At 44.3% G+C, this 27546-nt stretch overlaps 1 protein-coding gene across 2 annotated transcripts in view; it reads right to left on the bottom strand.

The window, feature by feature from the left end:
* HECW2 (HECT, C2 and WW domain containing E3 ubiquitin protein ligase 2) overlaps window positions 1–27546 on the bottom strand; it is a 478030-nt gene that overhangs the window by 233810 nt on the left and 216674 nt on the right. For both annotated transcript variants that reach the window (XM_083153595.1, XM_083153596.1), the window contains 3 exons: window positions 27226–27335; window positions 23421–23545; window positions 1096–1281 (listed from right to left, as the gene is read on the bottom strand). In XM_083153595.1, the coding sequence (XP_083009721.1) occupies window positions 1096–1281; window positions 23421–23545; window positions 27226–27335 (421 nt within the window). The remainder of the gene's footprint in view (window positions 1–1095; window positions 1282–23420; window positions 23546–27225; window positions 27336–27546) is intronic.

The raw sequence follows: 27546 nt of genomic DNA, 5'->3' as shown, positions 1-27546 counted from the left end.
GTTAGGTCGACATGGGTTATGTCGACAGTCAATAGGTCGACATGGGGTTTTTCACTGTTTTTTGAACCGACATGTGACGACAGGCGGTATTTCATGCCCTACCATCCACTAGTCATGGTGGCGGAATAAAATAGAGCCTGAAGCATGACAAGCGCAGCGAGTCATGCGAGGGGACACAGTGCACATAAAACAGTGTCCTTGCTGACTGTGTCGACATTCAGGTAAAAAACCTGTGAAAAACACCATGTCGACCTTTTGACCGTCGACCTAACCCATATTGACCTATAACCCTGTTGACCATGTCCCATGTCGACCTAGACCCCTGTCGACCTTCAGCCATCGACCTAATGACAGTACTTTGGTCGATCAAACAATCCCAAACCTTTGCAATTTTACGACTGTCCATAGTGTATTTACAGTATATAAAAAAGTGCTGGGTCATATTCACAATTTAAAATACTATTTGGTAGATGTGGCCCTTCTGAGCATAAACTGTTGTAATGCCAATAAGGGTTTTTAAGATTACATTTTATATATAGGCTGTCAACTAGTAACATTTTTATGGAATGTTGCATATTAGCAATGGCTCCATTATTATAATTATTATAATTTTATTTATAAGGCACCACAAGTGTTTCGTAGCGCCGTACAAAGGAACAGTACAGGGAGACAAAGCTTGGCATAACATAAAATAAATAACAAAAATACAGTACAAATAAAGAACACCACAGTTCAATACACATTACAGCTTAAATGTAAGTAGTGAGGACTCAATCAACATACAACTAGAGGCTTGAGGCCAATGATGGAGATGAATATGCGGACGAGGATGGTCACTGAGTGTTTGAGTATAGGAGAGCTATGAGTGAAATGTGAAGAGAAGAGGGCTTTGACAACAGGAGGGAAGAGGGCCCTGCTCGGAGGTGCTTACAATCTAGTATCTAGTAGAGCTTACAATCTAGTAGACTCCATACACTTTCACATTATACATTCCAAAATCAAATTAACCAAATTAGTTGTTTTCATTTGATATAGTCAATTTTGGGTACAAATATACTCAAAATAAGACTTTTAAAATTTTTTAATGTTTAATACCTTGCTTTGATGATCATGCTTCATTTCCCATCCTCTTGGTAACTCAAATTGCTTATTGGCAAAAATATTCAAAAATCCTACAAGATCCCGATTATGTTGGTAGCGCTCAAAATGGTGTGTGTCTCTTCGAACTTTGGTGATCATATGTTTCAAACAAGTATTATTTGTAAACATGCGATAGGCACTCTGTAAAAACAAAAACAACATACACTTGAACAGTCAGTACTCTAGCATAAGATAGAAGTCACACAATTGTTTTACATCTATATTACAATAGACAAATATTTGAACATTGTTCCCATGTGAAATGCCCATGCAATATGGATATACAGTGCACTGACACATATGAGACTGGTTCTATAAGTAACATAGCAACAACGTAATGTAACAAGACAATGTTCTCTGTTTCATTCTAATTTACCACTAAAATAAGAGGACCACTGCTTCAACTTATGACCATTAGACTGCACCTCAAATCTGCTGTAAGATTGTGGGGCTAGCACAATGTCACCATGCTTCAAAATGATATTGCAATTCTAGATGAGTGGGCAAAAAAAATGGAAGATGTTCAATGTAGATAAATGTAAGGTTATGCACCTTGGGAGACACAACCAGTGTGCAAGTTACAACCTTAGCGGAGAGGAACTGGGTAATTCCATACTTGAAAAGGATCTAGGAGTCCAAATAGACAGCAAACTAGGATGTAGTGCCATTGTAATGTAGCTACAAAAAAGGCCAACAAAATTCTGGCATGTATTAAGAGGGGAATGGAAACTAGGGACTCGAGGGTAATTATGCCACTATATAAAGCATTGGTGAGACCTCACCTAGAGTATGGAGTACAGTTCTGGGCCCCACACTATAAAAAGGACATCATAGAACTAGAAAAAGTCCAAAGGCGAGCAACAAAGCTTATTAGGGGAATGGAGAATTTAAGCTACGGGGAGAGATTAAGCAATTTGGGACTATTTACATTAGAAAAGAGACGTTTAAGGGGGGACATGCTCAACATGTACAAGTATATCAAGGGCCAATATAAGGAACTGTCACACACCCTCTTTTCTACTAGAAAGGAATCTAGGACGCGAGGGCATGAGTATAGATTAGAAGAAAAAAGATTTCATTCAGCTAGTAGAAAGAATTTCTTTACGGTCAGAACAGTCAAACTCTGGAACTCTCTTCCCAGAGAGGTGGTAACGGCTGGCTCATTAAATGCGTTCAAGGCAAAGTTGGACAAACATTTACTGGAGAAAAACATCCATGGGTACAAATAAGAAATATAATTTGTCTGTAAAATACCAGAACCTACCAAATCAGCAATGGATATCTATACCAGGTTGAACTAGATGGACGCAAGTCTTTTTTCAGCCTTACCTACTATGTAACTACATGGTCAAACATTGAGGTGAATAGGTTGATAAGATTCATTGCAAACTTTCGAGGTGTGTGATAACGTCATCTCACAGAGGGGGAGATTCTGGCTGGTTAGCTAAGCAATGCAAATTCACTGCTTAGCGACTGAATTCCCACCCCCAAACACGGTCCGAACATCCCCGTCGCTTTATGAGTGGATGTGTTGCATAAACATCCACAGGGTAGAATTGTGGGCAAAATCAGTCTGGGCTGGCTTAGACTTACGGCGAGAAATGCTGGGTGTCTCCAAGTGAACGCCACCTAGCCGCCTCCTCCCCCCCTCCCCCCCCCCTCCGCACGTGAGAGCACCATGGCGGCTATGCAAGTATGCAAGTCGCTGAAGGTGCCCTCACAGAAGCCCTGCACATGTACATATGTGCATGAGCAGGGCAGAAACATTGGTTGCCGAGAAATGAGAATCAGTGCCAGAAACAGGTTTTGTGCACAGCCTTATGTAACAGCAGGACAGAGGTACAAGATGAGCAGCACATTGGCCAGCCAAGCAGGTCCACCACAGATGACAATTTGTGAGACATTGAAGATCTGATTTGAATTAGTGATAATGCTGACTAACTGAACATCATCATTCATGAGCAACTGGGGTACTAGAAAAAGTGTTCACGCTGGGTTACAAAGCAACTGAAACTACTTTACAAAATCATATTGCTGCATGTATGGTGCAAGACCACACTCAGCCACACTCGTGAGTTATTATGGGGCTACTATTTGGAGGTACAGGACCATCTACAGTCCTGATCTGAAACAGAGTGATGCCAATCTCTTTTAAGAAGCACCAGGGCTGAAGGCGATTTGTTACTGACAGTTAAGTCCTGTCTTCAGGTGCCTGACACTGATTTCTTCTATTCTGGCATAGATATCTTGGTAGGCAAGTATGGGGAAAAAAATATATAGAAAAGCCACACGAGACGCACGCGCATCTCATTTAACCGGAGCTTGCCCCGGGTCCCTGCTGCCTCGTTGGAGTTGGGAAACTGGGATGCTCGCAGCCATATCTGTATGTACATGATGAGCTGTATTAATTTCTGCAGTGAGAGGTCTTGCTACCTAATTTATCAAACCACTCTCACACTGTATATATTTGCTATTTTATGCCAGCATAATTAAACTAAAAGTTCTCACTTTTCCTGTGTCTGACTCCCCCAACTACATATTTTTCCTATAGTCCTGTCCAGGTTTTGGGGCCAAATTACTACTGGATTGCATTTGCAATGTGATCTGGTATGGAATTTACCACCCAGGATCGCATTGCAATGTGTTCTTTTCTCAGAATAGCGGTAGCCCAAGGACCCACTGTGATACTGCCAGATATTGATACAGCAAATAGCATCGCATGCCCCCATAGAAACCTATGGGGGAAACGGATGCCGGAGGAGCAGGAGGGGTCAAAGATGGGGAAATAGGTTTAAATGACAAATTATTCTTGAGATTCTGTGATGTTTACCAAGACTGGTTGTGTGTCTCATCCACAGAAGGGCATACCTGACACTAATGGGGCCTACACACGGGGCAATTTTGGGGCATTTTTTAATTGATCTCCCTAGATTGCTTAGAAAATGCCCCTAGATCGCTCCATATGTAGGGTCCATAGCGATAGCAATGCATGGTTCTGCTCCAGTGGAGCTTATGATCTATATATATGTACATGCACACAGACATTCTAGGGTTAATATTGTTAGGAGCCAATTAACCTAACAGTATATTTTTGGATTGTGGGAGGAAATCGGAGCACCCGGAGTAATCCCACGCAAATTCGGGGACAATATACAAACTCCACACAGTTATGGCCATGACCTTAGTCCTGTGAGCCAGTAATGCTAACCATTACACCATCACCCTGTAAGGTGAGCACTAGACCCTCCTCTATCACATCTGGGACATCTGTCATAAAATTGTCCAAGTGCAAATAAACAGTTGCCTACAGTGGGGCAAAAAAGTATTTGGACTGCCACTGATGGTGCAAGTGTACCCATTTAAAAAGATGAGAGAGGTCTGTAATTCCCATCATACTGTAGGTACACTTGAATTGTGAGAGACAGAATGTAAAACAAAAATATGGGAAATCACTTTGTATGATTTTTAACAATTTATTTGTATATTCTTGTGGAAAATAAATATTTGGACACCTACCAACCAGTGGTAAATGGAACCAATTGAAAACAATGGAAGAGGATGGAATAACCACACTCTTAAGGCCCCTTTACACATGTTCAACAAATTGGACCTGATTGACTTGAGATTTATCCTATGTGCAGGAGGATCAATCTCTTACAATCTCTTGGTTATACCCAATGGCACAAGATTGTGCATTGTGTCCTACACATTAGGCAAATAAGATTTTGTCAGATAAATTGACTCAATCCACCTGAATTGGGTCAAATCTCATAAAATCTCACAAGTATAAAGGTGCCCACACACTAGAAAGATCTGCGATCGTAAGATGTGCGCATAAATTAGCTTTGAAATCTTTTGTCCGTCCTGGACAAAAGATTTCAGGCAAGAGCACATCTTTACCAAAGATTTTTCTTAAGATCCCGTGTGCGTTCCTATGGATCTTTTATTAAATCTGATCTTTCGTGCAGCTAAAGATCCACGGGAGCGTGCATCAGACCGATATCGGCCGATTTTCGACCGATTATCGGTAAACGATTTATCGGAAATCGGCCAATCGGCCCAAAAATCAGTGGTTCCCAAACTGTGCACCTAGGCTCCCTGGGGTGCCTCGGAGCACTTGTAGAGGTGCCTCAGGTTGGTGGTTCAGAACCAATTCAAATTATTTATGGCCAATGAAACAGGCAAAATCAGTGCTTGGGGCTTCCAATTATAAAATACATGGGGAAACAGAATGTGGGAACCATATAACTGGACCTAAGATGACATTTAAGCACAACTTATTTCATTTAATTTTTTTTTTTTTTTATTCTTGGTAACAAACTTTGGCCTAGGGGTGCCCTGAAAAATATTCTGATACTCTAGGGTGCCGTGATTCAAAAAAGTTTGGGAACATCTGCCCCAGAGGTATAGCCTGGTGCCTGAATCATTATTTGCCTTGTTTAATAGGTAACATGGGCTAGTGCCCCAGCTGTAGTTTGGGGTTAGAGCACTCCGTGCTTAGAATGAGGATCCTTTAAATTGTGGCCAATAGATGCAGCATAAGTTAGTAGGTGTTCAGGAGTTAGTAAGCATAGTGGTAATTGTTAGCAGACAAACTGCAGTAAATACAATTAGCATGTAAGCTTCCTCGCAGCTGGGTTCCGATAAACAGTTAGGCAATATAACACGCACAGTCAAAGATGAAGTATTGCGGCTTGTATAAGCTGAGGGAAAAGAGGCTGTAATCCATACGCACGGTGAAAAGATACGAAAGAGACTGTGATACATATGCACCTGCTCAATGGTCAAAGCCTGACGCCGTGCGTATGGATGTAGCACACCAGATGGAGAAATAGTGGTGATGATGGAGCTGCTATATTGGCAGATGGCTGACTGCCAGAGCGTGTATAGTGATTGGAGTCGAGCTGTATGGACCCTGGTGTGGCAGGGTTCCAACTGAGGCACGGAGAAGGTTGGGACAGGTGGGCATAAGTGAGGCACAGGATCGGCTTTAGGTCTGGTGGACATAGGAATAGCAATGCATTTAGTGTCCCTAGTGATGGGAAAACCCACTAACCAGCAAGATTTCTGGCTCCCACAGACCTGTTACTTCTTCTTTAAGAAGCTCTTCTATTGTGCACTCGTTTCATGTATTATGTAGGCACCTGTTTGAACTGGTTATCTGTACAAAAGATACCTGTCTTCACCCTCAAACAGTCAGTTTGTAACCTCTACACCATGGCCAAGACCAGGGAGCAGTCTAAGGACACTAGGTACAAAATTGTAGAGCTGCACAGCTGGGATGATCTACTCGACAATACGCAAGCAGCTTGGTGAGAAAAGATCAACGGCACAATTATAAAAAAATGGAAGAAATACAAGATCACTGACAATCTCCCTTGGCCTGGGGCTCCATGCCAGATCTCACCTCGTGGGGTATCAATGATCTTGAGAATGGTGAGTAAATCAGCCCAGAACTACATGGGAGGACCTGGTCAATGACCTCAAGTGAGCTGGGACCACAGTCACAAAGGTTACCAATAATAACACACTACGTTTTCATTGATTACAATCCTGCAGTGCCTGAAAGGCCCCCCTGCTTAAGCCAGCACATGTCCAGGCCCATCTAAAGTTTGCCAGTGACCATCTGAAAGATCCTGAGGAGGATTGTGAGAATGTCATGGGGTCAGATGAGAGCAAAATATAATTTTTTGTTTTTGGTCTAAACTCCACTCGACGTGTTTGGAGGGAGAGGAATGATGAGTGGAATCCCAAAACCACGATACTCACTGAGAAGCAGGGGGGTGGAAACATCTTCTTTGGGGCTGCTTTTCTGTAAAGGGGACTGAACAACTGATGGCTATGAAGGAGATAGATAGATAGATAGATAGAATTCCTTTATTCGTCTCACAATGGAGAAATTTACAATTGTTACAGCAAGGTTCAAGTACAGATAAGGGTGAAAATAGCAAATAAGATAAGAAGTCCAAACAATATAAATCTAGAATCTAAGAACATGTAGGTCTCTACAGACCATGACAGTTGTACATTCTGATTGCAGCAGGTAGAAAAGACCTGCGGTACCTCTCCGTTGAGCATCGAGGGTGAAGCAACCTATCACTGAAAGTGCTACACAGATGAGGATGAATGGGGTCATCTATTGTGAGATTTAGGCCAAAAACCTCCTTCCCTCAGTGAAAATGGAACATGGCTGGGTCTTCCAGCATGAGAATGACCCCAAACACCACCCTGGCAATTGAAGTGGCTTCATAAGAAGCATTTCAAGGTCCTTGTCCTGACTCGGGAGTGACCTTGGTGGTTAGCTGACTACCAATGAAAACAGAGATCGGAGGCACGTGCATAAGATTAATGAAGTTTATTGCGCAATGGGAAAAATGGTACAGATGATAGCGCAGAGTTTGTAATAGTCTTTGGAGAAGCTAGTGAGAATGACTGGGATTGGGAGAAGTCACCATGGGATTTGGACCGGACTCTTGGAAACTGTAGCTGGAGGTGTGGAGGTATAGAGGACTGGAGGAACACGGGTGCTGACAGCTGGGACCGATGAAGATGGAGCAGAAGCACAGGTGCCTGGAAGCACGGAGTAGCTGGAGCACAGGTGCCTGGAAGCACAGAGTAGCTGTAGCAGGGGCACAGGAGCCTGAAAGCACAGAGTAGCTGTAGCAGGGGCACAGGAGCCTGAAAGCACGGAGTAGCTGTAGCAAGGGCACAGGTGCCTGGAAGCACAGAGTAGCTGTAGCAGGAGCACAGGTGCCTGGAATCACAGAGTAAATGTAGCAGGAGCACAGGTGCCTGGAAGTACGGAGTAGATACCACTGGAGCACAGGTGCCTGGAAGCACGGAGTAGAGACCACTGGAGCACAGGTGCCTGGAAGCACGGAGTAGAGACCACTGGAGCACAGGTGCCTGGAAGCACGGAGTAGAGACCACTGGAGCACAGGTGCCTGGAAGCACGGAGTAGAGACCACTGGAGCACAGGTGCCTGGAAGCACGGAGTAGAGACCACTGGAGCACAGGTGCCTGGAAGCACAGTTTGTAACCTCTACACCATGGCCAAGACCAGGGAGCAGTCTAAGGACACTAGGTACAAAATTGTAGAGCTGCACAGCTGGGATGATCTACTCGACAATACGCAAGCAGCTTGGTGAGAAAAGATCAACGGCACAATTATAAAAAAATGGAAGAAATACAAGATCACTGACAATCTCCCTTGGCCTGGGGCTCCATGCCAGATCTCACCTCGTGGGGTATCAATGATCTTGAGAATGGTGAGTAAATCAGCCCAGAACTACATGGGAGGACCTGGTCAATGACCTCAAGTGAGCTGGGACCACAGTCACAAAGGTTACCAATAATAACACACTACGTTTTCATTGATTACAATCCTGCAGTGCCTGAAAGGCCCCCCTGCTTAAGCCAGCACATGTCCAGGCCCATCTAAAGTTTGCCAGTGACCATCTGAAAGATCCTGAGGAGGATTGTGAGAATGTCATGGGGTCAGATGAGAGCAAAATATAATTTTTTGTTTTTGGTCTAAACTCCACTCGACGTGTTTGGAGGGAGAGGAATGATGAGTGGAATCCCAAAACCACGATACTCACTGAGAAGCAGGGGGGTGGAAACATCTTCTTTGGGGCTGCTTTTCTGTAAAGGGGACTGAACAACTGATGGCTATGAAGGAGATAGATAGATAGATAGAATTCCTTTATTCGTCTCACAATGGAGAAATTTACAATTGTTACAGCAAGGTTCAAGTACAGATAAGGGTGAAAATAGCAAATAAGATAAGAAGTCCAAACAATATAAATCTAGAATCTAAGAACATGTAGGTCTCTACAGACCATGACAGTTGTACATTCTGATTGCAGCAGGTAGAAAAGACCTGCGGTACCTCTCCGTTGAGCATCGAGGGTGAAGCAACCTATCACTGAAAGTGCTACACAGATGAGGATGAATGGGGTCATCTATTGTGAGATTTAGGCCAAAAACCTCCTTCCCTCAGTGAAAATGGAACATGGCTGGGTCTTCCAGCATGAGAATGACCCCAAACACCACCCTGGCAATTAAGAAGTGGCTTCATAAGAAGCATTTCAAGGTCCTTGTCCTGACTCGGGAGTGACCTTGGTGGTTAGCTGACTACCAATGAAAACAGAGATCGGAGGCACGTGCATAAGATGAATGAAGTTTATTGCGCAATGGGAAAAATGGTACAGATGATAGCGCAGAGTTTGTAATAGTCTTTGGAGAAGCTAGTGAGAATGACTGGGATTGGGAGAAGTCACCATGGGATTTGGACCGGACTCTTGGAAACTGTAGCTGGAGGTGTGGAGGTATAGAGGACTGGAGGAACACGGGTGCTGACAGCTGGGACCGATGAAGATGGAGCAGAAGCACAGGTGCCTGGAAGCACGGAGTAGCTGGAGCACAGGTGCCTGGAAGCACAGAGTAGCTGTAGCAGGGGCACAGGAGCCTGAAAGCACAGAGTAGCTGTAGCAGGGGCACAGGAGCCTGAAAGCACGGAGTAGCTGTAGCAAGGGCACAGGTGCCTGGAAGCACAGAGTAGCTGTAGCAGGAGCACAGGTGCCTGGAATCACAGAGTAAATGTAGCAGGAGCACAGGTGCCTGGAAGTACGGAGTAGATACCACTGGAGCACAGGTGCCTGGAAGCACGGAGTAGAGACCACTGGAGCACAGGTGCCTGGAAGCACGGAGTAGAGACCACTGGAGCACAGGTGCCTGGAAGCACGGAGTAGAGACCACTGGAGCACAGGTGCCTGGAAGCACAGAGTAGAGACCACTGGAGCACAGGTGCCTGGAAGCACGGAGTAGAGACCACTGGAGCACAGGTGCCTGGAAGCACGGGGTAGAGACCACTGGAGCACAGGTGCCTGGAATCACAGAGTAACTGTAGCAGGAGCACAGGTGCCTGGAAGCACGGAGTAGATACCACTGGAGCAGAGGTGCCTGGAAGCACGGAGTAGAGACCGCTGGAGCACAGGTGCCTGGAAGCACGGAGTAGAGACCGCTGGAGCACAGGTGCCTGGAAGCACGGGGTAGAGACCACTGGAGCACAGGTGCCTGGAAGCACGGAGTAGAGACCACTGGAGCACAGGTGCCTGGAAGCACGGAGTAGAGACCACTGGAGCACAGGTGCCTGGAAGCACGGAGTAGAGACCACTGGAGCACAGGTGCCTGGAAGCACGGAGTAGAGACCACTGGAGCACAGGTGCCTGGAAGCACGGAGTAGAGACCACTGGAGCACAGGTGCCTGGAAGCACAGTTTGTAACCTCTACACCATGGCCAAGACCAGGGAGCAGTCTAAGGACACTAGGTACAAAATTGTAGAGCTGCACAGCTGGGATGATCTACTCGACAATACGCAAGCAGCTTGGTGAGAAAAGATCAACGGCACAATTATAAAAAAATGGAAGAAATACAAGATCACTGACAATCTCCCTTGGCCTGGGGCTCCATGCCAGATCTCACCTCGTGGGGTATCAATGATCTTGAGAATGGTGAGTAAATCAGCCCAGAACTACATGGGAGGACCTGGTCAATGACCTCAAGTGAGCTGGGACCACAGTCACAAAGGTTACCAATAATAACACACTACGTTTTCATTGATTACAATCCTGCAGTGCCTGAAAGGCCCCCCTGCTTAAGCCAGCACATGTCCAGGCCCATCTAAAGTTTGCCAGTGACCATCTGAAAGATCCTGAGGAGGATTGTGAGAATGTCATGGGGTCAGATGAGAGCAAAATATAATTTTTTGTTTTTGGTCTAAACTCCACTCGACGTGTTTGGAGGGAGAGGAATGATGAGTGGAATCCCAAAACCACGATACTCACTGAGAAGCAGGGGGGTGGAAACATCTTCTTTGGGGCTGCTTTTCTGTAAAGGGGACTGAACAACTGATGGCTATGAAGGAGATAGATAGATAGATAGAATTCCTTTATTCGTCTCACAATGGAGAAATTTACAATTGTTACAGCAAGGTTCAAGTACAGATAAGGGTGAAAATAGCAAATAAGATAAGAAGTCCAAACAATATAAATCTAGAATCTAAGAACATGTAGGTCTCTACAGACCATGACAGTTGTACATTCTGATTGCAGCAGGTAGAAAAGACCTGCGGTACCTCTCCGTTGAGCATCGAGGGTGAAGCAACCTATCACTGAAAGTGCTACACAGATGAGGATGAATGGGGTCATCTATTGTGAGATTTAGGCCAAAAACCTCCTTCCCTCAGTGAAAATGGAACATGGCTGGGTCTTCCAGCATGAGAATGACCCCAAACACCACCCTGGCAATTAAGAAGTGGCTTCATAAGAAGCATTTCAAGGTCCTTGTCCTGACTCGGGAGTGACCTTGGTGGTTAGCTGACTACCAATGAAAACAGAGATCGGAGGCACGTGCATAAGATGAATGAAGTTTATTGCGCAATGGGAAAAATGGTACAGATGATAGCGCAGAGTTTGTAATAGTCTTTGGAGAAGCTAGTGAGAATGACTGGGATTGGGAGAAGTCACCATGGGATTTGGACCGGACTCTTGGAAACTGTAGCTGGAGGTGTGGAGGTATAGAGGACTGGAGGAACACGGGTGCTGACAGCTGGGACCGATGAAGATGGAGCAGAAGCACAGGTGCCTGGAAGCACGGAGTAGCTGGAGCACAGGTGCCTGGAAGCACAGAGTAGCTGTAGCAGGGGCACAGGAGCCTGAAAGCACAGAGTAGCTGTAGCAGGGGCACAGGAGCCTGAAAGCACGGAGTAGCTGTAGCAAGGGCACAGGTGCCTGGAAGCACAGAGTAGCTGTAGCAGGAGCACAGGTGCCTGGAATCACAGAGTAAATGTAGCAGGAGCACAGGTGCCTGGAAGTACGGAGTAGATACCACTGGAGCACAGGTGCCTGGAAGCACGGAGTAGAGACCACTGGAGCACAGGTGCCTGGAAGCACGGAGTAGAGACCACTGGAGCACAGGTGCCTGGAAGCACGGAGTAGAGACCACTGGAGCACAGGTGCCTGGAAGCACAGAGTAGAGACCACTGGAGCACAGGTGCCTGGAAGCACGGAGTAGAGACCACTGGAGCACAGGTGCCTGGAAGCACGGGGTAGAGACCACTGGAGCACAGGTGCCTGGAATCACAGAGTAACTGTAGCAGGAGCACAGGTGCCTGGAAGCACGGAGTAGATACCACTGGAGCAGAGGTGCCTGGAAGCACGGAGTAGAGACCGCTGGAGCACAGGTGCCTGGAAGCACGGGGTAGAGACCACTGGAGCACAGGTGCCTGGAAGCACGGAGTAGAGACCACTGGAGCACAGGTGCCTGGAAGCACGGAGTAGAGACCACTGGAGTAGAGGTGCCTGGAAACACAGAGTAGAGACCACTGGAGCAAAGGGGCCTGAGCGCACGGAGTGAGTACAGCTGGTGCACAGGTGCCTGGGAGCACAGAGTGAGTACAGCTGGTGCACAGGTGCCTGGGAGCACGGAGTGAGTACAACCGGGGCACAGTTGCGGGTAGCTGAAGTATGCAGCGGTGAAGGTAGTCACAGGTGCAGGTAGTCACAGGTGCCGACACTGAGGCAAGCAGATGCAAGTGGTCACAGGAGCAGGAACTGGAGCACGCAGATGCAAGTGGTAACAGGTGCAGGAACTGGAGCACGCAGATGCAAGTGGTCACAGGTGCAGGAACTGGAGCATGCAGGTGCAGCTGGACACAGGTGCAGGTACTGGATCATGCAGATTCTGATGGTCACAGGTGCAGGAACTGGAGCACGCAGGTGCAGGTGGTCACAGGTGCAGGTACTGGAGCACGCAGGTGGTCACAGGTGCTGCAGCCAGAGTGGTTCAGGACTTGGGAGCCTGTCCAGGAAGAGCTCCTACAGCATGAAGCTTAGCAGCGACGATGCACAAGCAAAGGTGTGCCTGCAGAGCTGAGAGGATAACCCCTCAGAGCAGCACTGATTGGGTATGGCAAAACCTGGAACAGTCTCTGGATGAGGCCAACAGGAAACTTGCATGATTCCATTCTACTGGTAACTACAGAGTTAATGGCTGAATCAGAACTCACCCAGGTGCTCATTACTAGCACAGGCTCAGATCACATGGTAGTCTTGCTGCAGCAGGCTGAGATACACAAGACTGACAAGTAGGTATGACAGGACAAACACACAGAGTTCAGGCAGGATTGTGACCAGGGCCGACGCTACCCACTCAGCAGCTCCTGCAAAGCAGGGAGGCGCCATCCTGAAAAGGCGCTGTCTCCCTCCGTGCTCTGCTAAAGCTGCCTCAGCCCTCACTGTCACTGCCTCCTGCACTCCGCCCGCGCCGCCCTGCACCGCGAGTGCACACAGCCTACATGCCGCCCGCAGTGCCTGTCTGACAGCGGGCGGCAGTATGGAGAAGCTGAGCAGCTCCCTGAACCGTGCACACTGTCCTCCTCCTGCGACCTCTTCCTCACGGACACTTGCGCTGAGGCATGTAGCGCTGTCTGTGAATGCCTGGATGACATGTCATGTCCAGATTGCTCCCTGCGCCTGTCAGCTGTCAATCAAATGATGAAAAGGCAGCATCGCCGCCTCCCCTTCCTTCCCTCTTCTCAGTGTGCTGTGCCAGTGCCACAGCCTGTCCTCAACACTCCGCCCCCTCTATCTCCTCCCCTCTTCTTCCATCTCCTCCTTCTCTCCCCTCCTTTCCCCCTCAGTCACGAGAGGGGTGTAATGGCTTCCTCCTCAGCGTCCTGCCTACGCAGATAGAAGAGGAGGGACTGCACAAGAGTTAAACAGCAAAAGAACAGTGAGTCTTTTATTATACATGTTTATAACAATTTTTTTAATAATTGTAGATTTATTTTATATTAATTTAGACACTTTTTAAATAATGGGCTGGGTTATGTGCCTAAAGGTGGCCATACACGCTGCAATAGCTCCTGCGGGCATCGCATCGCACAGTACAAAAAGTATGTGCTGCACATACTTTTTGTACTGCTTTCGGATCGCATCGCACACACATTGCATGCATGCCGTGCGATGCGATCCAGCCCATAACGTATGCGATTCTCGCATACGTTTTGCGAACACAACACTGAGATGGTGTATGCATACATGTACATGCAACCGAGATCCTCCATAGGATCGAATGTTGCATACGCTCCCACAATCGGGCTGCAGCTTGTCACAATGGCAATGTGAAATGGCGCAAAATGTATGGTTTGCAGGAGGGAGCCGGACACCCTAGCACCAGCCCTGATTGTGACAGTCCCAGAGTGGCCGAGCCTGCCTCCTCAACCCAATCGAAAGTCTGTGGAGGGAGTTAAAAGTCTGTGCTGCCCAGTGATAGCCCCAAAACATGACAGATCTGGAGATCTGCATGCAAGAATGGTCCAAAATAACTGTTACAGTGTGTGCAAACCTGGTCAAGAACTACAGGAAAAGTTATACCTCTGTAATTGCCATCTGAGGTTATACAGGTTGGGTATTCCGTATCCGAATTATTCCAAAAAACTTGGTTTTTTTTGGAATATTTGATTTTTTTTACCCCCCTAACCCTATTTTTATACTTACCAAGTCCCCCGGCATCCACGACAGACCTTCAGCATCCTCTCCAGCAGTCCCAGGAGTGTGTGCGCGCACAATGGTGACGTCACCGGCGCACCTGGGAACTCACGCAATGCACTCCTGGGACCGCTGGATATGCCGGAGACGGTGCTGGAGGCCTGCTGTGGACGCTGGGGGACAAAGTGGATGCCGAGGGACCATCGGGGCACCACCGGGGGACAGGTACTGTAAGTATGTTTAAAAAAAATATTCCAAAATCCGGAAAAATCCCATATCCAAAATGCTCGTGGTCCCGAGCATTTCTAATAAGGGATACTCAACCTGTATTACAAATTATTGAGTTTAACTTTTTGATTGTCCAAATATTTATTTTCCGCAAGAATATACAAATAAATGGTTTAAAAATCTTACAATGTTATTTCTCATTTTGTCCTCCCACATTCTGTCTCTCACAGATGAAGATGATGGAATAATGGAAATTACAGACCTTTCTTATCTTTTTTTTTTTTTTCAATAAAAAGTTGCACAATACATTCAAACAAATTGAAACATCTTCAGTCATCATAGTAAGGATTGCAGTATTTAGGTAGTATATATTGTTAATGTGAGAGTTTCATCATAAACTATGACCATATAATCCTTACAAATCTAATAATACCAATGATATTGAAGTTTTGGTAACTAGAAAAATGGAAAATTTAGACATATAAGAAAAAGGTAATATCCATTACATGTGTGCTTCTACATAGTAATCGTTTAATTTCACAGGATGTGCCTAAGATACTGTAGTATATATTGGTCATTAGTTACATTCTGAATGATTATGTGTCAGACCTTTCTTATCTTAAGTGTTTATCAACTTGCACAATCGTGGTTGTCCAAATACTTTTTTGCCCCACTGTATCTATCTAGAATATGTTGAATTTATTGCTCAATACAATCTACTTGCTTTGGGCAGCGCATTTACTATTCAGAGTTTACACAAAACAAAAATGATTCCCGCACCGGTTTTTTATATATTTATTTTTGGTAATGAGACAATCTTTTCTCCTCTAATACATGTATTTTTTGGGATGATTTTCCATGATTTTTACAACAGGAGGTGCTACCTACTACTTAATTTGAGACACACATTTTTGACAAGAAAAGCTTAGTATGGTGTAGGTGCACTGAAATCAAAATATTCACTCATAAAGTTTAACTGTTAATAGTATTCAATAAAATTGGTGAAATATTAAAATATGAAGGGAATAAAGAAAAGTATAAGATTTAAAATTCAAATGACCGCTGCTCCACTCCGTCCTGGACTTTACAGGGTTAAGTTGTCCCTGTATGTTTCCAATGTCTCTTTCTATCGTACTCTCTCCCTGTATTTATTATCAGGAAAAGTTGTTGGTGCTCTTTAGTGTTGCAAATTTCTGTGTTTATTGATACACTTAGTGTCAGATTTTATGTTACAGTGTTGGCATATGGCTATTTGTATTTCTTCCCAATTGCCACCAGAGCTAAGGATACTGTAATTATTTTCATTAACCAGTATATCCTTGCTTTACACTTCTGACTCTATTGTGTCATAGGAACAATTTTATTTTTAGTGTAAGTGTTTCATATTGTTTAAGCAGTGATGATTATTATTTTATTTTGACAGACAGACACCTTAAATTCACTGAGACCGTGCATGCATACTAACCACCCTAATAGGAGCTGTTGAATTTGCTTAAGTATTCACTCAATTTTTATGTATGTTTGTCTTGTCTGTGTTGTTGGCCATATGTTTAAATAATTTTAATAAAAACATTATTTTGCACAGTGCTGTTCCAATTTTTTTGGTGTTACATCTGCAACTGGCACTTCCTGGGGAAATAACAGTAATTGGCACTAAATATGTGGAAGAACATGATTGCTTGGCATTAAAATTCAGTGCCTGAGATAGTGCACAAACTTTATTTAACGTTTTAAAGCATGCACAAATCAAATATATTTGTGTGAATTTCTCGTGTGTGATAAATACTTGCAAAATATGTCAAGATACCTCATTCAAATATAAAAATATTCTAAACTACGGAATAATCTGTTTATCCAAAATTCTTGTCGTCCTGACCATTTTGGATAAGGGATACGCAACCTGTATTATAGCATCAGCCAATTCATTATAGATACCAGATACTATAAAAAATGTGTTTAAAAACATATTACGAACAGAAATACTTACCCTAAGTCACAGCTCACTAGAAGTTTTTGCAGCAATACACTATAGATGAGTGCACACAATCAGAGAATAGAAAATAAGAAACTGTGATCATGTGGTCTGTCTTACATGATAGGGGTTCCACGAGGTAGGATAATGTGAGGTCATCAGCAGAGACTGTGTAGCTTCATTCAATTAAAGTGATTATAGCAAATCACTGTCTTTGCAACAAAAAAAAACACCTTAGTGGCACCCCTGTCAAAATCTGAAAATTACAACGCTAGACAGCAGGAGATTTATTAATAAAATTAAAGTCTCCCGCAGGATGTGGGAGGGTAGGCAACTAGGAGCTAGCCCTATGATAGATGTTAACTTTATTTTGATGAAAATAAAAATACACATTTGTAAAACATAAAAAAGAAGGTCACACAATTTGAAAAGGTGGGACTTCATTTTAATAAAAAAGTTTGCTGGATTACTTCAGTGTTGGGGGTTGAGATCTAAATACCTTTCCCCTTTCAAGAATTCTGCCATGTAAATTAAAAAGAAAAGCATATAATATACAAAGGGACTGATTCAGACTTGTTCACTAGGCTGCATATGTTCGCAGCCTAGCAAACAGGTAAACTCCACCCATCCCCCCAGCGCCCTAATCCCATTGCTAGCATGCGAGGGGATGTGTCCCTAACACATCCACTTGCATGTGGCCGAACAGGAGAGAAATCATTTGATGGTCACACAACATTGAGTGATTTTTCTCCCCTTTGGTAATAAAAGTCCGTCTAAAATGAACTTTAGAAGACCTTGCACGCCGCACCTACATATGAGTGGCTCCCGGATTGCACCCACCTGTACTCCTCTTGTCCTGCATTAAGTCCCATGAAGCAGATCCCTGGGCCATGTCTAGTCGCTGCCCTCCAAGCAGTATATGCAAGCCCTGGAGACCCACCTCCATGAATCTTTGCAGTCTCAAATATCCCTAGTCCAGGCCGATGTCACTACTCTGGGCTCCCGGGTGGCTACGCTAGAAGATGATAGAGACGCTGTACACTCTCAGCTATTTCACCTTTGTGAGTCGTTTGCCCAACAATCCCTGGAGACGCGGGTAACACAAAACAGATTGGATTAACTGGTCAACAGTGGGCGCAGGAATAACCTGTGAGTTCGGGGCCTCACGGAAGACATCCCCCCTCGGGTCTTATGGACACGCTCAACAAAATTTTTGGGGAAATCCTAAACTTGGATCCCAATGATTCTATTGAATTTGACAGAGGTCACTCTAGAGGGAGTGGAATTCGGAGGTGCTCATTTACAGATCTACCAGGACCTCTCATGGCATACACTCCAACAACGCAGGATGTTAAAGCCCCTCACAGAGGCACTTCGCCATATGGATATCAAATACAAGTCTGGATTTCCGTTCTCTACAAATTTCACATGGAGGCCAATCCTTTGCCCTCAAGGACTCTTCAGATCTTCCAGACTTCTGCTCCTCACTTGGCCTGGTCAAGACCGCCAAGAAAAAGTCCAGGAGTGGTAATTCCCCGCGCGCAGATGCCCCTCAGTGATCTGTATATGGTTGCGGTTTTTTTTGCCCTTGCCCTCTTGGCGTTACTCACTATGCACTGTGATTTTCTATGTATGCTATATCTTGTGTGTGTTTTTTCCTCTCCCAGGTTGATGAAGACACTGACCCCCAGTGGCGACCTGAACTGGGCTCTGGACCCCCGCCTCAACACCTCCTCCGGACCCTCCCATCCCGAACTGACCATTTGCAAGGTAAGGCGACTGCTTCATACTCACCAGCTGTCTGATGTTTGGCGTATTCTCCATCTGTCAGAGCGGGACTATACCCACTCACACCCCCCCCCCCCCACAGTCCTACTCTAGGATTAATTATCACAGATTTCTCCAAAATGTTTGAGAGGCCAAAATAGGAGTATGGTCCGACCAGGTCGTGGGACCTATCACACTTGACCTATCCCTCAGTCCCTCTTCTTCTCGTTCTCGATCCTGGTGCTTCAATGAATCCCTGCTTAATGACTCTTACTGTAGATCCCAACTTGAGGAGGCCATAACGGAATACATAGCATGTAACATGACCCCTGATGTCTCCGATCTTACAATCTGGGAGGCACATAAATGCATTCTTAGGGGGAAATGCTTCCAACTGGGTTCGTTTCTCAAAAAAACAGAGAGTAGGCTGGATTGAAAGTCTCCTGCAGGAGATTCAATCCTTAAAAGCATCCCATAAATCTTCCCTTTCCTCAGATATCTATGCTAAACTCATTGTTGCCCGCTCTGAGTTAAATAGGATCCTCCTTGACAAGGTTAAATTTTCTTATAGGAAATGCCGTAGTAGATATTATAAATGGGGTAACAAACCCGGCAAAATGCTGGCTCGCGCACTCCATGAACAGAGGGCCCTCTCCTTTAGATCTTCCATTAAGGACGAGGAAGGCCAAGCTCTTTACAAAACTAACAAAGCCACAGAGGCATTTTGCTCTTACTAATCCTCCTTATACAACCTCCCCCCTTCGAGAACCTTCCCTGATATTACAAAGAAGCAACGGGCCATTGGTGATTATCTTACTAAAATCGGGTTTCCAAAACTTGCTCCACTTGACATTTAGGAGCTGGAGAGGCCTTTACCCTACCCAAGTTGGAAGAGGCTATAAAATCCTCCCCCTCCGGGAAAAGCCCTGGTCCCGATGGCTTCACCATTACCTATTACAAGGCCTTTAGAGATAAATTACTCCCCTTGTTTTTAAAAGCCTTCAACTCGATTTCTGACATGTCCCCTTACTCAACCCAGTCACTAGAAGCCCATATCACAATGATCCGTAAAGAAGGCAAGGACCCCTCTCTTTTGCCCCGGCTACCGCCCGATCTCACTCCTCAACTCAGACGTTAAACTATTTGCAAACTCTTGGCCAACAGATTGAAAGTCCTTCTCCCGGCCATTATACATAGCGACCAAGTTGGGTTTGTCCCGGGATGTGAGGCTCGAGATATTACCTCTAAAGTTCTTGCTCTCATCCCTCATATATCCAAGACAAACTCCCCTGCAATTTTACTATCCACTGATGCAGAGAAGGCGTTTGAATGGATTGACTGGACTTTTATGTCGGGTGTGCTACAACACATGGGACTAGGGACTAGGCCCTACAGTATCTTCTATCAAAGCATCCTCGACCTTTACTGCAACCCATCGGCCAAAGTCAGGGTGAATGGCTCCCTCTCTGGCCCTTTCGCTATCAGGAACAGTACCCAACAAGGCTGCCCCTTATCGCCACTAATTTTTATTCTTTGTATGGAGGCACTAGTCTCCTTTATTAGATCAAATCCAGACATCTCTGATTACACCCTCCATGACCGGGAATACAAATTGGCCCTCTTTGCTGATGATTTATTTGCCACTTTAACTTCCCTGACTACATCCCTCCCCAACCTGTTAGAGGAATTTTGCTTATTCGGAGACCTCTCAGATTTCTACTCTAAATCAATTGCCCTTAACATCACTAACCCTCCCCAAACGCTCGCTGGACTCAAATCCACCTTTCTCTTCACCTGGCATGACTCCCAATTAAAATACCTGGGTGTAGCCATCACCAGACACTCTGATCAGCTATTTGAGGCCAACTTTGTTCCTCTTATGACTTACAGTAACTGCGAAATGATCTGTGTTCCTGGAGATCTCGGCCTTTCTCTTGGTTTGGGAGACTGGGGATCCTTAAAATGAATTTCCTACCTAGAATCCTATACCTCCTGCAAACTCTGCCTATTAAGATTCCTCAGTGCTGTCCAGTCTTTAATAAAGGACTTTGTTTGGGGGTGCAAACGACCACGCCTGAGACTAGATCTACTATATAGATCAACGCCCAGGGGAGGCCTTAGGCTTCCAAACATCCAGGGATACTACAAAGCTTGTTTATTATCCATAATCCTTGAGTGGACAGTTGAAGCAGTATTTAGTTGAAGCAGAATTAGTTGAAGCAGTGGGTCCATATTGAACAACAGGAGATACCTATGCCGGTCTATTTAGCCCCATGGCTCCCCTCTCCTCCTAGTCTCTACCACCCTACTATAGGGCCCACCCTCCATTTCTGGAAGGCCCTTAGGAAATCCCCCTCCATCTCCTCCAGATCCTCAGGATATACAGGATTAGATCTTACAGCCTTCAGGCGCTGGCTAGACGGGGGCATTTGCCGTGCTGGACAGCTGGTGAGTGGTGGACAAATTGCTGACTGGAAGTTACCCAACGCAGAATACTGGCGTTACATACAAGTACACCATTACCTACAATCCCTTGGCCCCCCCTCTACATTATCTACAGTAAGTCTCACACACCCTTTGAACTCCTCTGTGCCAATAAGTCCCCTCTCTCCCATACTATCTCCATTCTCTACATTCTTCTTTTGGACATTGCTAGCTTCAAACATACCCATTTCACGGAGACATGGGATCGGGAGCTAGGTGGGGAGGTGGGTGAAACCAATTGGGAGAAAGTTTTCTGCTTGGCTCATGCGTGCTCCACAAGTGTGGGGGTAGGCGAGACCCAATATAAATTGTTGTCCCGTTGGTACAGGTGTCCGAACACCCTCTCCAGGATGGGCATCGGGGTCCCTAATGTCTGCTGGCAGTGCTCTGGGGCTCCTGGCACCTCATTCCACATATGGTGGCAATGCCCCCTCATAATTCCCTTCTTGCCTGATATTTTCAAACTCTCTAGGATTATATTAGGAGACCCGGTTCCCACAAATCCTCTGTGTTGGTTGTTCCATCTCTCCCCTGCACCTCTCTCGAGATACAAAAAATCCCTATTGTGCCATTTATATAATGCTGCTAAATCAATTATAACAGCAAGGTGGTGTTCCCCCTCCCCTCCAACAATTAGAGACTGGTTTAAAACAATAGATTTTTACATGGATTTGGAGGATATCCTGTCCTCCGTAGACGATATATATGCTCAGTTCAGGAATACATGGCCCGTTGGTTAGCCTTTCAGGATACACGGACAAATAGTGATGTCATGGCGTCCCAATCATCCTAGGCCCTCCCCATACCGGTCACTTGCTACTCTCTGTTTTTGCCTTTATGGGTAAGATAAAAACTTACTGTATTACTATTCAGAGGAACCCGGAGTACCCCCCTTCCCACCTCCCTATTGCCCTTACTTCCTTTTCTTCCTTGCTCTCCCCCGCTTTCTTTTTCTATACTTCACTGTACAACCTCTTACCGAATTATTATACTTGTACATTTTGGTATTCGGATATTTCATACCACTACATTGTTACCAAAAATTGTTTATATACCTGTTGTATCCAAAACCAATAAAACTTAATTTGCACTAAAAAGACAGGCAAAAAAGCCTGAATTTGGATACCATGGGTGTAAATGAGTGCCACTTTATTCCAGCTAGCCCTCTTAATTGTGTATAAGCCCATGCATGCTGAACATGTGAAACACTTCCCATAAAAAGTACACATGCACTTTTGTTGTACTATACAGAATAGGGTCCACAAAAATGCATTCAAAACACACTTGACTTAACATGAACAGTTGAAAAATGTGGAAATCGTAGTATCAATAGGCTTATGAATATAAAAGGTGCTTGCATCAAGGGCTTACAAAGTATATAAGTTGTGTAGAGGGCTAAATAAGGTTCTCAATATTGCAGAGTAGCATGGTACCTGGTGCACCAATAGGGACTATTTTGTATGACTGAAGCAACAATAGGACACATCTGTAAGTAAACGTAACTGGGTAGCCTTAATGTGTCAGTAGGGTTTTATACTGTTTTCATTTGCATAATCAGCGTTATTGGCCAGGTATACTTGCGTATACTAATGTATTTGGATTGCTGTGCAACGTCCAGTTAGGTATAGTTAAACAGTGACAGTACACATATACATAACACATACAGGTATACGCTTGATGTACCCTAGGAGTTATAAACTCAGAGAACATATATTCACTGAGCTATACGGCGCCTAGGCATCCACCAGCAGTGCCACTGGTCATTGCAGCAGCCAGGTAGGTAACAGGTAGGTAACATTATAAGCAGAGACAGTACAATTATCACACAGGGAACACATACCCGCTGAGCTGCACAGGTATGTGTTCCCTGTGTGATAACTGTTATTGGATCAGCGGATCCAATAAACTGCAAAGCTACAGGTAGGTGCATAATAATTTTACAGGTGCAGTTAATAGACTTGGGAAGTATGTACAATATAATTACCAAATTTTCAAACATCACAAAATACTGATCTGCATTTTCATAAAGTTTAGAAAGTAGTCTTACAAATACTCTGATTGATGCAGGCACCAGCAAGCTTCCCCCAAGTCTGATCCATGTTTTAAAGTGGCAATCATTTAAAATGCAAAACCATATACAGCACCCTTGCCTTTTAAATGAATGCTGCTCTAAAACATCGGACAGACTCTTTGGGAACTTGCTGAAGCCTGCATTATATAGGTATGTACATGACACTTACAGTCCTTGAAAAAGTTACCATAACTTTTTACTTACAGGGTTTGAATGCAAAACTGTAAAGAACTCTGGGCTAGTGAGGAATTTCACAGGTGGTGAGTTGAGCAGCAAACTGAGCCTGGACCTTGAGGTAGAATGTGGAAGAGCATTCTCTCTACGGAAATCTGAAAAGCAAGCCAGAATTATTAATTGAGAAAAGGCCATTAAAAATTGTAACACATAGGAGTAGCAACACATCTTTTGCTATGTTTCTTACTAAATATCTGCAATTTGTAGTAGACTTGAGAAGGGCCGTAACTAACTGTACGCAGAGCAATAGGGGTGGCACCATCGCTGCTCTGCCTGGTGTAATGTGTATAGTCTTAACTTACACACTACTTAATAGTAGATGCACACAATCCCCCTTGAATGAACCTTGGGGAAAGAAAAAATTATAGTGCAAATATTGTTTAAGCACATAAAAGGTATTTTATTTTCCATGATGCACTCACAGCGACGTACTGTAGTTTTCAAAAGCATAAATCAAAGAGTGTTTTCATGAAGCCTTGTCTAAAATCCACTTTGATCTGGAAACTTGAAAAATATATATCTAGTGCAACACTGTTTGTATATTTAAAAAAGAAAATTTATTGTACAAACTCACATGATAAAAAAAAATCAAAGAGTGTTTTCATGAAGCCTTGTCTAAAATCCACTTTGATCTGGAAACTTGAAAAATATATATCTAGTGCAACACTGTTTGTATATTTAAAAAAGAAAATTTATTGTACAAACTCACATGATAAAAAAAAATAGAAAGCATGTAATCTACAGGAGTGGATAGACAACCTCCTCAGATGAATAACACAAGAGCCAGAATCCTCTCTCATGACACTGACCAGCAGGGCAACAGGCAGGTTCCAACAGATGGTGACAGTTCTCACATCCAGAAGGGGTCTGATCAGCAACAGGGGCAAGCTTGAGCGCGCTTTCAGGCAATTAAGCCCTTCATCAGAAGCATAGCCGTTGATGCTAAATGGGGCCCTTTTATCCCCGTACATAATTTGTAAAACATACATAGCTGTGTGAAATGCCGGCGATAACGATGACAGAAGTTCAAAGGCGGAAGTGATGCTACGGGAGGTATTGAGTGTTCCCAGAAATAATGTCCCATCTCTATTTTCTGTGTTCCGTTATTACACTTCTTGATTTGATATGGCATCCGGTCATATGGAACGCTCCTTGGAGCGCACAGTCATTTTTTAAGTCTTTTTGTATGATAATTCCACAAGTCCATATATAAAGATATACATAAAAGATACACAATTTGATAAAAATAGGTATTAATAGAAGCATATTGATTAATACAAAAATACATGAAGCAGAAGGAATAGAAGGAAAAAATAAGAAAAACCAAATGGGTACAGTAACCGCACTTAAAAAGGGAATGTAAAGCTATAGGAACCATGTGATTTCAAATTCACCATTAAGTCCATCAGGTACTAATGATTTAAATGTATTTATCCAGGACATTTCAGCCTTTGCTAGGCAAATGTCGACATTATTACATCTCCAATTGGGGTTCATTTGTTGAATACCCCAAAAGAATTTAATATGACAGGGATTAGAGTGGTGAACTTTTTCTTAAATGTGCAGGTACTGTGTGGCCCTCAAGGTTTTTCTTAATATTGTATATATGCTCAGCTGTTCTGGGTTTTAAGCACCTCATGGTTTTCCCTATATAAATCAATCCACAGGTGCATTCTAGGGCATATATGACATTCTTTGAATTGCATGTCAAAAATCAAAAATTATTTTATGGGATATTTGCATCCCTTTACTTCAAAATCCTTTATTTTACTGGGACCCTTGGTTGACATACACATTAAGCAAAGTCCACAGCGATGAAAACCATGACTACACACACGGTTTCTCTTGGGAGCATCAAGGGCACTATTTACTAGGGTGTCCTTAATCGTAGGGTTTTGGGATCCCACCTTCCCCCAAAACCAAAATTCATCTATAGAAGATCCACTACGATTAAGGACACCCTAGTAATCAGTGCCCTTGATGCTCCCAAGAGAAACAGTGTGCTTAGTCATGGTTTTTATCACTGTGAACTTGACCATGTGTAGGTCAACAAAGGGTCCCAGCAAAATGAAGGGTTTTAAAATAAAGGGATGCAAATATCCCATAAAATAATTTTTCAAAGAATGTCATGTATGCCCTAGAATGCACCTGCGGATTGATTTATATTGGGAAAACCATGAGGTGCTTAAAAATCAGAACAGCTGAGCATATATACAATAATAAAAAAAAACCTTGAGGCCCACACAGTAACCGCACATTTCAAAAAAGTTCACCACTTTAATCCCTGTCATATTAAATTCTTTTGTGGTATTCAACAAATTAACCCCAATTGGAGATGTAATAATGTCGACGTTTGCCTAGCAAAGGCTGAAATGTCCTGGATACATAAATTAAAAACATTAGTACCTGGTGGACTTAATTGTGAATTTGAAATCAAATGGTTCCTATAGATTTCCATTCCCTTTTTTAAGTGTGGTTACTGTACCCATCCGTTTTTTCTTATTTTCCTATTGCTTCATGTGTTTTTGTATTAATCAATATGATTCTATTAATACCCATTTTTATTTGTTATGTATTTTACTTTATATATGGACTTGTGGAATCCTCATCCAAAACAGACTTTAAAAACGGCTGTGCGTTCCATATGACCGGATGCCATATCAAATCAGGAAGTGTAATAATGGAATGACCTGGCGGCCATTCCCTGCAAGCGAGGGAATGGTGGAGTGTGCTGTGGCCCAGAAATGGAAGCTAAGGTAAGGGGGTCCTGCAAGTGACATTGACCGAGCTCTACGATTGCAGCCCATGTGGAGAATGGCTCCAGGAAAAGGACGGCATTGTCTAAAGAGAGGCACGAAGTGCTCCAAGTCGCCCAGAGCAGTGAGGCTCATAGATGAGCAATTGTCATGGAGTCGCTAGCTGAGGAATGGGGCATGAGGAGTCCATCCACAATGATGCAGCTTTTTTGGGAGGATTGGGAAGCAGCATATGGGTGGATTAATGTATGGACAGGAGGTACTACAGAGGAGAAAGCAGCTTACCTGACCGATGAATTTGAGCAGTATGTACTTGAGGCTGCTGCAGGAAACCTGCTACATACTGTAGCATGGAAGGCTTTTGTCACAGAGGTAAGTAACGCCACTCATTAGCTAATACATAGAAGCTGGATTGCAGAGGCTAGCATGCCAGCACCGGGTGAAGTTGGGTTCTGGGAAGGAGCCCAGAAAGAGAACCCAAAGGAAGGAGGAGTTGATGGTGCCACTTGGGTGGATGACCGAGGGGTCCACTACAGAGATCCCTGGTGGGGAGGCAGAGGAACTGTGGCGTGCAGAATCTGGAGATCCATTAGCAAGAATAAGTCTGGAGGACCTAATTGCAGAATGGAGGCTACAATGCAGCACACCCTCCGAAGGCCGCTCACACTGCGCTCTTATCCGATGGGTGTACGAGCAACAAGAGGACCCACTACATGCATTCAGCATGTATAGGAACTGTGTCCTGTGTCCTCGAGAACTGAGAAGCGTACAGGAGCAGTTGCAGTGTCTCCTTCACTGTTATGAGAATGCTGAGAGGGTTGCCCTGGCACAGGGACAGCTGAATTCCCAAGAGTGGCGGGTCTAAGTTATCCTTCAATATGTTGATGGGGGACAAAAAGTTCTGGTAAAGAGCATTTCTGACTGCTGTTAAGATACCAATACTTATTGTAGGATTAAATAAAGCCTACTGTATATAAGGGCATAGCAGTGTAACATTGTTTTAGAAATATTTCACAAACCTGCAGTTGAATGATGATAGTCAACATCCTCTTCGGCCAGAGCTCCTTCGACTGGATTTGCCACTTCCTCTGGCTGATCATTAGTCATTGTTCTTCGGATGCTTTGATACCTGTTATTGTAAGTATGCAAATACAGAGACAGATCCTATTAAGAATAGATCAGTTGTATACATTAGTGAGGATAAACTGCACACATCTAGATAAAATACTGCAGTCTTTGGGAGGGTGTAAGCTTAAATACATTTGGAATGGATGTATATTAAGGATCTAGAAGTTACTGTCATGTATGTGCTGATTTGTGAAACCAGACTGGCTTGTGGT

The sequence above is a fragment of the Crinia signifera genome, chromosome 7 (genome assembly GCF_055691185.1).
Source record: "Crinia signifera chromosome 7, ASM5569118v1, whole genome shotgun sequence".
NCBI lineage: Eukaryota > Metazoa > Chordata > Amphibia > Anura > Myobatrachidae > Crinia > Crinia signifera.
Note: the sequence above shows the minus strand (reverse complement) of the source record. Positions and strands in the feature narration are given on the sequence as shown.